This window comes from Aquila chrysaetos, chromosome 11, assembly GCF_900496995.4.
Source record: "Aquila chrysaetos chrysaetos chromosome 11, bAquChr1.4, whole genome shotgun sequence".
In the NCBI taxonomy this organism is placed as follows: Eukaryota; Metazoa; Chordata; class Aves; order Accipitriformes; family Accipitridae; genus Aquila; species Aquila chrysaetos.
The window spans coordinates 15,198,852-15,212,579 of record NC_044014.1 but is presented as its reverse complement, the minus strand read 5'-3'; the positions used below and the strand labels follow the sequence as shown (position 1 = coordinate 15,212,579).

General features: G+C 50.8%; 1 protein-coding gene across 3 annotated transcripts in view; it reads left to right on the top strand.

Moving 5' to 3' along the window:
- The window catches only part of SUFU (SUFU negative regulator of hedgehog signaling), a 99,841-nt gene extending 90,664 nt beyond the window's left edge, over window positions 1-9,177 (top strand). For all 3 annotated transcript variants that reach the window (XM_030029859.2, XM_030029860.2, XM_030029862.2), the window contains exon 12: window positions 2,068-9,177. In XM_030029859.2, coding sequence (XP_029885719.1) covers window positions 2,068-2,157 — 90 coding nt within the window. In that variant the 3' untranslated portion in view covers window positions 2,158-9,177. The remainder of the gene's footprint in view (window positions 1-2,067) is intronic.
- The last annotated feature ends 4,551 nt before the right edge of the window (window positions 9,178-13,728 follow it).

Sequence of the window (13,728 nt, the reverse complement as noted above, 5' to 3'; positions counted from 1 at the left end):
CTAAGAGGATTGCTTTGGAACCACTCCTGTTTATAAAAAGGAAAATACTTGAGATGAAATGTGATCTTTCAGCATCCAGATTCCTCCAAGGATTTGTAACTTGCAGGATCCCAGTTTGGTCCAACTGAAGGCGTTCCTCAGCAGCCCTGACTGTTGCTGTTGATATTCATGTGGTAGAATGAAGCACTGCAAGGAGAGTCTTTCCTTTGCTGCATAAAGAGCCACCTGTGTTAAGTGAAATTAAGTGAAATGATCTGTCTGACTATCTTTAGCATGTTTTTCACATACCCTAGACATTGAACTCCGAAGAATCCCCTGGGCAGTGTAGGGCCACTAGATTATATGGTACAAGCTATACACAGGGCTTGAGTTTAAAAAAAAACAACCGTAAGTGGGACTTGGGCTGTTTATGTTTCCTAGAGGAGAAAGAGTGGGAGTTTATGGTAGCCACTATCCTGAAGGATCCTCCTGCCATGCTGCCAGATCATGGGTCAGACCCTGAACCGCCAGCCCAGCATACTAAGGTCAATGGGTACCAACTGCAGGTTACCCTTGTACACAGCTGCAAATGGAGCAAGGTCAGGAGAAAATTCATGTTCGAGCCGCCTTTGCTGCGGAGCAGGCAGCTGGAGGGGATCTCCTTTAACAGGAACCTGTCACTGAGCATGTGTTAATGTCCTTCAGAAATGGGGCGCTTATGGGAAGAAAGACAAGTAATTGGATAAAGATGGATGATTCGCAGGTCACTGTCCCCTTGCACCAACTCTCTAATTCATGTAGCCCCTGGGAACCTTATGGCACTGCTGGCCTTGGTCTGAGGACTCTGCTAGGAGAGGACCACTGTATCTGTAACTGTTCTGAATTGTCACTGGTGGTGTGGGATCCCAGTGAGATTCCTCCCTGGGAGTCCTGTTGGGGCGTCAGGCAGTGCTACACCATGGGTGCAGCAGAGTTTTAAAACCAAAATCATCCTGCAAACTGGCTTCCAGAGCTGTCCCCCACGGGTTTTGGACTCTCAGTCTGGGTGCTGGGATTGCGTGAAATGCTTGTCTATCCAGCTGTGGGCAGAACAGGTTGCCATCCAGCTGTGGGGAAGATCTGTAGCCTAAAAGATTCCACACCCCACCTCCCACACACACCCCCCAGAGCTGTTTTTGAGAGATCTGTGTGAATGCATGGGCCCTGGTCAAAGGTGGTTGTGAGAAGGTTTGGTGGTAAGGCTTCTTGGACCTCTAACCCCACACAGTCATGATTGGGATCAGAGATGTTGGGGTGACTTTCCAGCCTAAGACAGGGTGCCCTGGAGCAAAATCAGGATGGGAGCAGTGCACTTGCCTTGTTTGGGAAACATTGACCAGAGACAGTGCTGTGTAAACCAGACTGGGGCAAAAAATCTCTGTTCCCTGTGCTTCAATCAATGTTTGCAAAACAGCCTGAGCAGCCTAGTGCCTGTGTGAATATGAGGCATTGTATGGGTGCTCTGCAAAGCCTTTGTACCAGAGGTGGGTAGGGCTGGAGCAGAAACGCTGTTCAGGCACGCTGGCTCTCCCCAGCCAGGATGGCACAGTTTGCCTCCCCAGAGCTGGTGACCATTTGCAAGCCTGTCGACCAGCAGAGTCATGCTAGCTGACGTGCATACCACCCTGTACGAGCAAGAGTTTGAAACCTGCCATAAGACTCTCTTTAAAGCAAAGAGGGGGCTCTGGGGGCCGGGGTAGGTGGAAGGAAAGGCACATGGTCAGATAGGAGGGGAGATACTTGCGCTGCAAATTTTCAGAGAGGTCGGAGAGGGGAAATGGTGATGGGGGCAGAAACCCTCCAGAATCTGTCTGATGAAATAAACAGCACTTGGGCTGAAAACTCAGAACTTTATTTTGGCAGCTGAGGCACAGGCCACGTTATCTAACGTCCACTGCTATCCAAAACATACTGATGGGGAAATGTTTTCTTAGTGGCCTCTTGTTTTAAAAAATAATAACATGGGGCTGCCTGCCTTTGCAACGATTTTGTTTTTTCTGTGCAGGTTGCAGTGATATACACTAACTGATACTTTTTACTGTCTTACAGTTTAAACTTCCAAAGGAGTACAGCTGGCCTGAAAAGAAACTGAAAGTTTCCATCTTGCCAGATGCTGTGTTCGACAACCCACTGCATTAGAGCTGAATTACACCCTTCTAACAACTGGGAGAGCCAAGTTACTGTCCATTACCCAGTGACTCACAGGATAATTAATGCAGTAAAAACTCTGCCTGCAAATAAAAGAGTTTGCTGCACAACCACTGCAAGCAGAAGAGGAGCTACTCAGCACCAGCCCAGACCGAACTGAGCCCTTTCCTTTATCCTTCCCAAGGCTGAGCTCTCTGGGAACAGCCTGCGTATGTGTGAGTGCGAGTGAGAAGTATTTAACTATGAAAATTAGTAGTAAGAATCCTTTCTCTCTCCTAGCTACAGAACTCCCCTCTGCCTTAGCCCAGGGTGTAGACGCTCTGCACGCCTGTATTTACACATGCATTTCTGCCAGGTGTGAGCCTATAATCCATGGATTAAATGTTCTTTACGTGACTCTGGAGTCCTTTTGTTAGCCAAAATTTTACTGACTGCAGAACTGTTCTTCCATGTGCTATTTTTTTTTCTTTTCAGAAACGGAATGGTATTTCCCCTGTTTAAAGGAGGCCAAAAGCTCACATGCTTGAAGCTGAACAGATTTAAAGATGAACTTTCTAGTTCAGTCAAGAAAAACAAACCCAGATCCTCCCTGCCCTCAAATTAGGCATGTTTTAAGTGTTGGTCTTGGTGCTATTAGCTATGGTATCGCTGCAAACAGAGGCAACTTTATTCTCGCGCATCCTGTCCTTGTGCCTGAACCCCAGGGAAGGTCACAACCTCTGGTTTTGCACAAGCAGGAGGAAGAAAGCTACCGGGGCGGGGGAGATCTCCTGTTTACAGTGTGTTTATCTTTAAAGAGATACTGTCAAGTATTTTTTCCTTGCTATTGTACAGAATTTGAGAAGCTAGAAAGGACCATTTGTTCACAGGGACAACTTCAGCAGTTCTGCAGGATCCAGGGGGCTGCTTGAAAGCGTATGAAATGGAGATCTCCACTGCCCTGGCATAGCGGAGAGGAGTCTCAGCCTCAATAAAGCCAGCTATTCTCCCTGTTCCAGCAGGGTTGTGCCCTAGTGCAGCTCAATTTTCCCCTCTAGCCTCACTGTGGTGGCTCTCGTTGTTGCTGACTTCCCTCCTTTCAGACAGATTTGAACTGTAAAGCATCAAAATCAGTTTGAAAAGACCCTCTCTCTAGATCTGTGTGGCTTCCTCCTTGGAGCAAAACGTCATATGCGGAGGAGACGGTCTCTGCAGGGTCAGGTTGTGTCTCTGCATCGAGATGCTGGCTCCTGTGGATATGCTGCAGCAAACCACCGCAGGCTTTGCCCCCTGCTGCTGTTGCAGGTTGTTTCTGATGCATATTCCCCAGCCTTCCTCTGCCCATTGTCTTTTGGTGACGACTCTTCACTCCTTGTCAGGGGAGATGCAGCTTTCCTTCCACCTCTTTCTGCCTACAAGATAACTTGGCGATTTATGCGCAATTGCTGTGTGATCATAATGCAAGTATAACAAAAGCTTTTAACACTTAACTCCCCTGATCAAACAGCAAAGTCCAGGAGGCCTCACAGTACCCCAGGGTTGGTTTTCTGTTGGTTTTCTGTTTGTTTTCTGATTTAATTTCTTCCTGGCACAGTCAGCTTTGATGTTTTTTGCATATATTTGAGACTGGTTAATGTTGGTCAAGAAGCAGAGCTAGGAGCCACAAAGCTTTCCTTGGACTTGCTACAGAATTCCTCTGTGGCCTCAGGCAAGTCACTCAATGTGTCTCTGTGCAGAGAGGGTGATTATTGACTAGAGGGCTGTAGGACCTACCGAAGCATGCCAGGGTTTGCAGGGGAGGGCGTGCTTTGTGTACAAAGTAGTATTTGTATTATTATAATTGTTGTTATATTATAATTTAAGGCAGGCCAAATGCAGGGTCCAACACTGCTCGGCAGAACCTTCCTTTCTGCAAAGCTACGAAAGCAATTTACATGTAAATGAGTTTGTCATTTTGTCTGAACTCAGAGGATCATCTTAAAATCCTGCTGCGAAAGAACAAACTTTCAGATATCTGCATGTGACAGCCAGAGTGATTTCTGTGCTGTGGCAGACTGCATTCATCCGTGGGATCTCTTGGCCAGTTTTCATTGTCCTGGTTAGCACTAAGCATCCCTTCTGCACTGTAGATGTATATGCAGGGGACAGCGTGGGTGAGAAAGCAGCATGAAAATGTACCAGTCCAGCTTCAAAAATGACATGCCCAAGTGTCCCACCACAAGATTATGAACAAACAGATGATTGTGGCAGTTGGGAAAAAGGCAAGGGCAGCAACTACAATTTTGTCCCAAAGCCGTCCGCCAACAGTAGCCCATGGGCTGCTCTTGTACGAGCTTGCTGGGGGTGCCTGCAGCAGAGCTGGCCCATTGCCATGATGCTGGCTGCTCTTCCTTGTTTCCAGATGCTAGCTCTCATTAAAAGGAGCTTAAAATCCACATCTTGGTGGAGAAGGGACATTTGGAAGGTCAATTGTTGCTGTTCCTGCAGAGATCAGCACGGGGCAGAGAGAAGTCCATCAGACCCTCTCTGGGCTCTGACACACATGTGGAAAGCTTAGGACCTCCTGCCCTATGAACTCTTTGAGCCTTTGCAGCGGGGATGCGGTGCTGTACGCAGGGAAAGCACCTCCTCCAAGCTGGCTTGTGCTCCAGTTCTGCCTTTCTTATGTGTATGTTTTCCTCACCGTATTTACTCTCATCAGACGCTCTGGGTTGGGTTTTCATTGACTTCAGAGGGAGCATGCTGAATGCATTTGAAAATCCACCCAGTATCGTTGTGTATGTGTATTTTTGTTCCATGTCATGTATTTATATATAGTTCTGTGTATTTGAGTTATGAACAGGTGGCATGCCAGAAATCTCTATTTCTGAGACACTTTCTCACAGATCTTTGCTGGTAGCCAGATAACAATTGAGGAGAAGGTTTGAAGGGAAGGAAATTAAATCTTCCCGTTTAGTTAAGGGGAAAAATATTAGACAAATAACTGCTAAAATAGAAATCTCTGTCTTATTGTTAGACCAACTGTAAGAGAGAAACTGGTGAAAGTCAGCCCTTAAGCTCCAAGCTTGTGTCGCTACCTCTCAACAGTTATCTAAGAATAAGAAAGTTGCGTGTTACTCAGTATTGTGAAGAGCTGTGCACCCACAGGACCTCCCCTCCCCTGATTCACATCAAGTTTGCAACCATGCCAAAGGCTTACTCATTGGCAAGTAAATGAGATTTCAAGTTTGGATGTTTTCATCTTGGGGCAAGAGGACATGCCTGTGTGTGAAGGAAATGGAAAAGAAACCTTTGTATATTAGTGAGCAAGTAGTTTGAAAAAGGGAAATGCATCAGTGTCAATAAACGCCACGGTTTTTTTCTAGTCCAAACTTGCTGAGATGGTAGGTCCGCTGGTGCTGATTTTTTTCTAGATTGTGTAGAAGGTCTGAAGCAGGATTGTATGAAACCAAAACCTGTGAGGCTTCTGTTGGCTAAAGATAGTAATGGAAATGAACGCAATTTAGAAGCAGCAAGTAGAGGTTTTCTCCCTCCTGGAGAAATCTTGCGATGCAGATCGATAGGGATATTTCCAGAGATGAAGAGCCTTATGGCAGACCTGCAAAGCCTTGAAAATCCAGCATGTGACAGCAATTCTGAAACAAGAGAAGTCCCAAAAGCCAGGACTACTCTCCCTCTCAACTCGTGATTAAAAACAGAAGAAGGAATGTATAGTTTCAATATTAAAGTATGTGGGATACGATCTGAGCAGAGCAGTCAGTCTTGTAGCTGGTGTGACCTACAGTGATATTTTCAGTGGCTTAGATAGGTGGTGCCTGCTGTGTATAATGTCTTTGAGGATGGTGATATATTGGTTTTACTGTACATAGATTTGCCAACAGTGATTTGAAATGATATTCTGAAGCTCTTCACTTCAAATATTCAGTTGCTCTTGGATGGCTTTTGAAATGACACCATCGGGTCATCAAATGGTCTTTGAAGAAGTGGGGGTTGTGTTGTTTTTCATCTGTGACCAGTAGAAATATTTAGGGGGTGTAGCTTTTAAAAAAAAAAAACAGTTGAAAGCGATGCTTGGCTTGGAGGGGGCAGATTGCTGGGGAGAGGTTGTGTGGTGGGAGAGCAAGTTAGCAGGCTCCCTCCTGCACCCACAGCTCGGGCTTGTTCAAGGCAGTGCAGTCATTATGCATCTCAGGCACTGCAATGGGAGCTAACGTGGGTGCAGGGAAGTTAGAAACCAAAGTGAGAATCATCAAGGCCTCAGCACAGCATGGGGGGCCTGCAGGCAAGTCCTCGTTTCCATGCCAGGACCCACTGAGGTCCTGCATTGGTGCAAGGAGCCAGCCATGCACATCCTACTGCATGTTCACACTCTGGCCTGTACCCGCTGCTGATGGTAGAGACTGCAGATGGCTGCGTTAGCTGCATCTGAGGTTGAGTCAAAGATGGGGAGTGGCAATGTGGCTGCTTCAGTCTCCTTTGTTATTCTGTTTAGTGTGAGGTGGGGAGCGGAGCTCATGCTCCGCTGCCCCTCATGAGAACCTCCAGGCTGGTCACTGAGCGAGCTTTATTGCTCATCCACCGTCCGTTCCCTTCATCAAATGTCCCCCCAGCTCCTCACAAAAACCTTTCTCAGATGCTTCACTGGAAAATGTTTGGCTGACTGCATGCTTCGCAGGACGCTGTGTTAGACGACAGGTCGGCATGGGATCGTGGCTGCTCGGCTGTTTATCTGTCCTGATGACTACTCCCTCCTCCTAGGTAGGCATGTAGAGTCCATGACCCGCTTCGCCGGCTTCTATCTGGCAGGGGCAAGGCAGAGTCATGTCAGGTGGGGAGAAATGATCTGCAGACCTTCAGGTCAGAGGAGACCCTTAGACCTGTGTGTCTGATTGTCCTCTAGCCCAGGGCACAGCCTTGCACCCTGTGGCTCTGCTGTATGAAGTCTTGGGCTTCAGCTCCTACAACATCACAGCCGGCTGAGGAGAGGGTCCAGCAACATGAGAGCCCTTCTGCCTCCCGGGGACTTGGTCCTCTACGTGACTGCCCTCCATTTAGAGTGTATGTTGTGCCTTAATTCTCCCTGTGAGTGAAGCTGTGAGGGCAGATGAATTGTCGAGCAACCAGGAATCCCTTTCTGTGCATCTATCGATAAATGCCAGCCTGCGCAGCAGCCAAACTGTATCCAAAACAATCTCGGAATGCACGTTTGCCAGTGGGGTTCACCTCCCAAGATTTTAAAGCTGGATTTAGGTCTCTGGGACTGTGGCAGTTTTTAACGAGCTCTGTAGCAACCTACTATTTTTATAACATTTTTTCTGTTGTGTAGTGTCTGCTTCTTCTCTTTTCTTTTTTAAAAAAAAACCCTTGTGTTCGACATGAGTCCAAAATTTCAAATGGGGAATAAGCCTGAGGTTGCAAATGTGTTTTAAACCCGGCCCCGCGTTGACCTGTCTCTCTCAGGCAGTGAACCTGTCGTGTGTCGTGCTTCACCACCTCTTCATTTCTACCATGATTCTGTTTCCCCTAAAATGGCTGACAGACCATAAAATCATCATAAGCGGCACATCAGTTCAGAAACATCATTTCTAGTCTGCCGTGAAGGTAGCCCCTTCCCTTTCCCTCGCTGAAAGACCACGGCATCATTCACCGTTCAGCTCATAGGGCCCTGATAGCAGGAGAGGAACATCAGCTCGGAAGGGGCTGCACATGGCAGATGTGGCTGGCCAGTGCCTGGTTGTTTTTAAACTGTCCTGACGATGTGTCTCCCCTCTTTAAAAAGAGGAAGAGAGAGGAAAAAAAACACAATCTCGAAAAGCTGGAGGAAAATTTCCAGCCGATTGTTGTGTTTTGCAAACACTGGTCCTTTCTCTCGCCCTCTCTCTCCACTCCCGGCGAGGCTGGAGATGAAAATGGCTCCTTTGTTCCTTTCCCTGGGGCCCAACTGCAGCGAAAGTGCGGCTCCGGAAACCCTCTGCTGCACGAGCGGCGAGGGTGGGAGGGACCGAGCTGTCGCCGTGTGCGGTAGGTCCTACATAAATACGGCATGTGTTGACAATGCCGCGGGCAGGATGGGCGCAGAAGGACTTTGCCGTGCTGGCAACGAAGCTCCTGCGCTGTTCCTCCTGCGGCAGCAAGCGGGCTGCGAAACCCGCAGGAGGCAGAGGAAGGGGAGGCGGGTGTGAGTGGCCGTGTCATCCCAGCAGTGACTGATCACGGGCCGGGGGGCTCTGGGCCCTTTTGTTCTTGGCTTTTGGCTTTCCCCAAAGTGGCAATTTTCAGCCCCATGGAAGCAGACGGCATCCCGCTGGGGGCTTGTACCGATGCCCTGGCCCCCGCGCCGGGATGCTCCCTGCACCCATCCAGCCCTGGAGTCCCAGTGCTCCGTGTTTGGCCACGGTCATGATCCAAACCCAAGTTTAGTCATTCAAAACCCTTCTCTCATCCAGCCCAGGTTGGACACGCCGGCTTTTCCCTTTTTTTAAAGGGATGGATGTTTTTTCTGCTCACTGGGGGTGCTACTTGTTTTGTATGCTGGACGGTTTCTGCAAAACCTAGAGCAAAGGCAAGCTTCCCAGGGTGGGGGACACGTGGGGCAACCGGGACCACGGCGAACCCTGACCGCTGGGGCTGCCCTCGCAGCCCGGAGGTGAACCTTTCTGTAGTTCAGCCGTGTGTGTGTGCGAGTGTGTGCGGTCTGCGTGCGCAGGGTTGTGTCGAGCGAGGAGCCCGAGGATGCTACCGACGGGGCTGGAAGGAGCCTGCGTTTCTGCAGCCGGTGTATCAGTACCTTGTAGATGGCCTTTCTTCCCCCTCCCCTCCTCCTTTTTTTTTATAAAAGACAAAAAACAAATGGAAAGCTAAACTAGCAGAGGTTTTTAAATATTTTATATTAGTTTCTAATGTAAATTCTTACATTGTTATTGCAGTGCTGGGTGTGTTTCGCCTGCACGTGACTTTTTGTAATATTTTTGTGAATCACTAAACGTTTTTTTCCTCTCGTGTATTCTAAGTGCATTAAACGTATTTGCAGAATTGTCAGTGTCCTTCTCTGCGGGTGACTCGGCAGGACCGCCTGCCTCTTGCTCAGCCCCGCAGCTGCCTCGGCAGCCCCTTCTCCTCCTCATTGGCACCTTCTCCCCCTGGCCCTGGGGGAGCAGGGTCTGTCACCCAGACCTCCCGAGTGCAAGTGTGGGAGAGAAGGGGATCTTCCTTTTCCCAAAAAAGCTCAGCAAAACAACCGGTCCCAGGCCCTGCCAGGTGCAGGATCCTCCACAAGCATCTGCCGGCGAAACCCCTGGAGCCAAGGCAGCCCGAGCGCCCTGACAGCTGGGGTTTTCCATGCCGTTAGGACAAGCTGGGATGGGGAGTGCTTGCACGTGGGTCCGAGGACGCGGCCGGTCGGCCGAGGGATGGCAACCTCGTCTGCCGGCACGGGAAGGAGGGAGCCGGGGTGAGTGCCGGGTCAGGTCCACGTTCCCGTCCTCTGCCAAGTGCCTCTTGGCTTCAGCGGGATTTGCGGGGGTGTGGATGTGCATGCGGAGACCGAATATGTTGGAGAAGAGACACAGCAAACACTTATGAAAAATTATTACTGAGCTAATGTTGCAATGATTTCCCAGTAACGCAGAACGATTTTGCAGTAATCTTTTTACACTCCTCGGTAATAAATTCCTTTAAGGTCAGAGAGAGGAAGAGTGGAATATCGGGGGGGGAAGGGAGATCACTGTGCGCAGAGGAAGGGTGACAGGGAAGGGAAAGGATGCGGGGGGAGCCAAAATCCAGCTTTGGGCAGGTTTTGCAGTTGCTCTTCAGGGGTGTTATCTCATCCCTCCCTGCATCAAAAAAGGAGCAGTCAGCGGAAAGCGTTCCTGCAAGGATTTGTTTTCTTTTGAAGTTTGGGGTGAAAACCATCTTTTCCCAAAGAAGCTCTCCTGCAGCCACATCCAGACACGAACTGTCCCAGCCCCAAGGCAAAGCAGCAGGATCTCCAAGCACCACTGGTGCAGAGAAACCCATGCTGAAGGGAACGTGGCCATATCTTGGCCGGGTTTAATCACGTCACTTGAGGAAAACTTGCTGGTCAACTGGGATCCCCAGCGAGGTTATTTACCCGGATGGGGACGGGGGACAAGAGGCTGCCTGCAGCTGGTCTCCTGGCCTGAGACCCTCCGTGCCTCTCGCCTTCCCAGGCCTCGAAGCATTTGGAAGCACCGGGCTGCCCCGCTAGGACATCCCAGCAAGGACGGCAGAGCCAGGACCGGCCAGGGATGCTGCTCCTCACGCAGTGCTGGGAACCCTCCCCACCGGCCACTCGGTTAATTTAATTAATGAATTAAATGATCCACTTTCACCATCCCTGTGGTGGCCGGGCAGCACCCCCTTTGCAATGGCGTATCCCAGCTGATCCCTCTGTTCAGACCCAAATCCGGAGAGGACCAGGTGTCCCTGGGGACTACAGCACAGCGGAGTGCCCCTCTCCCACCAGCACCCTTCACCCCAAGCCCCACCACCGGCACAGCCATGCCTGGCCCGGGCAGCCTCACCATTCTGCCTCCACCCCAGTTGAAAGCACCTTCGGGCAGTGAATTTAATTAAGGTTTCTGAAAAGCGGTGTCTGGGAGCCCCTCCTGGATCTGCGGCTCTGAACTTCATTAGGAGCGGTTTGTTGCTAATAATGCCGGCAGCTTCTCTAATTAATAATGGAAGGACTGCGAGCAGATGCCAAGCCAGGAGAGGGAAGGGATTTGTTTGTTTATTTCTCTCCTCTGGTTTTTGGGTTGTTTTTTTTTTTGGAGTGTGGAGGGAGGGCTGGGGCTTGTTTCCCATCTGAAAAGTGAACGGCGGTGCCTGGGAACCTCGATGAGGAAGAGGGTGCACCTGCGGGGCAGGAGGGGGAGACGGGGTGGGATGGGAGATGGATCCCCACAGGGTGGGATGAGGGGGCAGCCCCATGGCAAGGGGCTCCCGCTCCGACGGTGCTCCCTGCCTGCTCAGGGCAGAGCCAATGTGGCCACTGGTTGTGCTGGACTTGGGCACCCAGGGATGGTCCTGGCACCCAAAACCCCTCCCGTAGCATCAGCCCCACAGCATGTCCTTTTCCACGGCACGTCCCACATCCCACGACACGTCCCCCAGCCCATGTTGGGATGGTGCAGCCATGGGAGGAAGGGGTTCCCCATGCTTCAGCCCACGTGGACCACAAGGATGTGTCACGCAGCACCCAGAAACATGGGCTCGTAGAGGATCAGCATACCAGGTCCCTTTGGATTTTTCTTTTCCCCCTCTTTTTGCCTCATTTCTCTCCGGCTTGCTTTTTCACCGAGCCGGCATTCATGGCACAGCTGGCCGCAGCAGCACCTCGGTGCGGAGGAAAGACTCCCAGCACGTCCCAGTGCACAGGACCTGACGCATTAACACCCCACACTCCTGGGGGCCCCGTGGCCAAGCCGTAACTGGAGAGGGGCCCGAAGCAGCTAGGCTGGGCCAGGTCCTGCTGCCTCCCCCTGGCACGGGACGAGCAACCCCAGCCCCACAGCCGAGCCTCGGGGACAGCGGGGAGCCAGCAAGCATCTTCACCCCGCTGCAAGCCACAGCCTCACCGTCCGGCGCAGGAAACCGGGACCTGGCAGGGGTGGGAGAAGCATCGCAGCAAAGCCCCTGCATGCTCCAGCTCCCTGTCTAGGAGCCCACAGCATGCCCAAAAGCTCCAGCTTCTCCAAACAGCTTTCGGAGCAACTGTTCCCACTGTCAGGCAGAGTTTGCACTGGAGAAAAAATGGCCTTATCTTGCCCTGACGCCTCATTGCTCATGCTAATTGAAGCAGCGGATGAGACGGGCCACGGCAGCACGGCCTCAGTGTGGGCTCTGTCCCCTCGGTCCCCCCACTGCTCGCCTGCAGTAGGGATGCCCTGGCTGCAAGTGCGTTTCAGGCAGAAGCCATAGCTGCAGCAGCTTTCCAAAAAAGCATAGTTCAGGTTTGGTTTTGTTTTTCCAAGGCAAAAAGAATTTTTAATGCCCTTTCCCATCCTTCATGTTTCCTCACACTTTCCACGCTCTGCCCACAAATAACCCGCTGGAGGGCAGCGAGCAAGGCTGCCCTGTGCTGGAGATGCTCCTGCTGCCAGAGATGGGGGTACTCACTCCAGAGGAGCTGGGGAGCAGGGAGAAAAGGGGAAAGCATGGTTAAATATTGAAAAACCTCCAGGAGTGTCCAAGGCCAAGGCAACCAGGAAGACCCAGTTTCCCACCCGGGGTTGGGATCATCCCCGTCTGCTTAATGCACAAATCCCTTCTCTGGCTCTTAAAAACGCTGGAGCGAGCATGGGACCGCAGCACCTCATAATCCCCGCTTGTTTTTTGGACAGGAAAATTATCCAAAGCATCCGGCAAAAGGGGAAAAATAAAGGCAAAAAGGGCTCAGAAGCAGGGGAGCTGGCAGGGCCGCGCGGCGGGGAGCATCCCGGGGGCGTAGGGCAACGTGGCAGCCTGCCCGGCCCCGGTACAGGCAGCCGAACAATAACACGAGGCGTCAGGAACACGCTCGGCGGTGGGAATCCCAGTCCTTGCCTTAAAAGGAGATTTCGGGGGATGCTTTTATTGGAAAATTGTTTTCTGATTATTCAGCTTATTGAGAGTTTTATTTCATTATTTGCAACATGACGCGAGGGGGGCTTCGGCTGCGCATGAACAGCGACAGCCAAGGATGTTTCTGTGGATTTCCAGGCCAGAAGAGCTCATTAAATCATGCCATTTGACCTCCCGTGTTCACAGGCCGGAGAATTTCACCCAATTCCTCTCACATTGAGCCCAATACCTTGTGGTTTTGATTCAAGCGAGCGGTCCAGGACGACGTCCTTTCTCAGCTCAATGACTTCAAGAGAGGAAGAATCTGCCACCGACTTCCCTCTGCTGTTTGTCCTGGTGGGAAAAAAAATCCTGCAGCCATGAGAGCAACACCCTGCTGCCGACTTATTTCTGATGCGGCAGCATTCTGCTTGCTTTGAACCTTTTTCAGATGAAGGGGGATGCCCACATCACCCTTTGGCCAGCACCTCCCGTGCAGATGTGCTTTCTGAGCCGCATGGATTAATACAGATAAATAGCAGGATCCCTCCCGGTCTGCCGTTAGCGAGCAGCTCAAGAGTTAATAAACTTTGAACAGATGTGACCAACATGTCAAGACACGAGAAGTACGTGGTATGGATGTTTATAAGTACATCGACAGAAGGCATTCATAAAAGGTTATAAACCGTGGTAATAAGCAACCCATCAACTTGTTTGGACTCTAACACTTGATTAACCATTTATTAAAAGGTGCAGTAATCATTTATAAGCCATAAGTGGGACCGAATGTAAAGTACGACTCTTTATGTTAATAGATGCCTAAAGAATTTCCTCTCCCTCCATGCCGTGTTTTGGGTGGTTAAAGGCTAACCCTGGCCGCTGGGCACCCCAGCCCCTCCTTTGTGGCATGCAGGGGCCAGATTGACTCCAAGAGCCTCCATGGAGGGGGCGCGGGTGCCCCCACCCCAGGTTTGGCAGTGCCCTGGGATTTTGCTCATGGGGAGCCCTGGGTTTATTTTG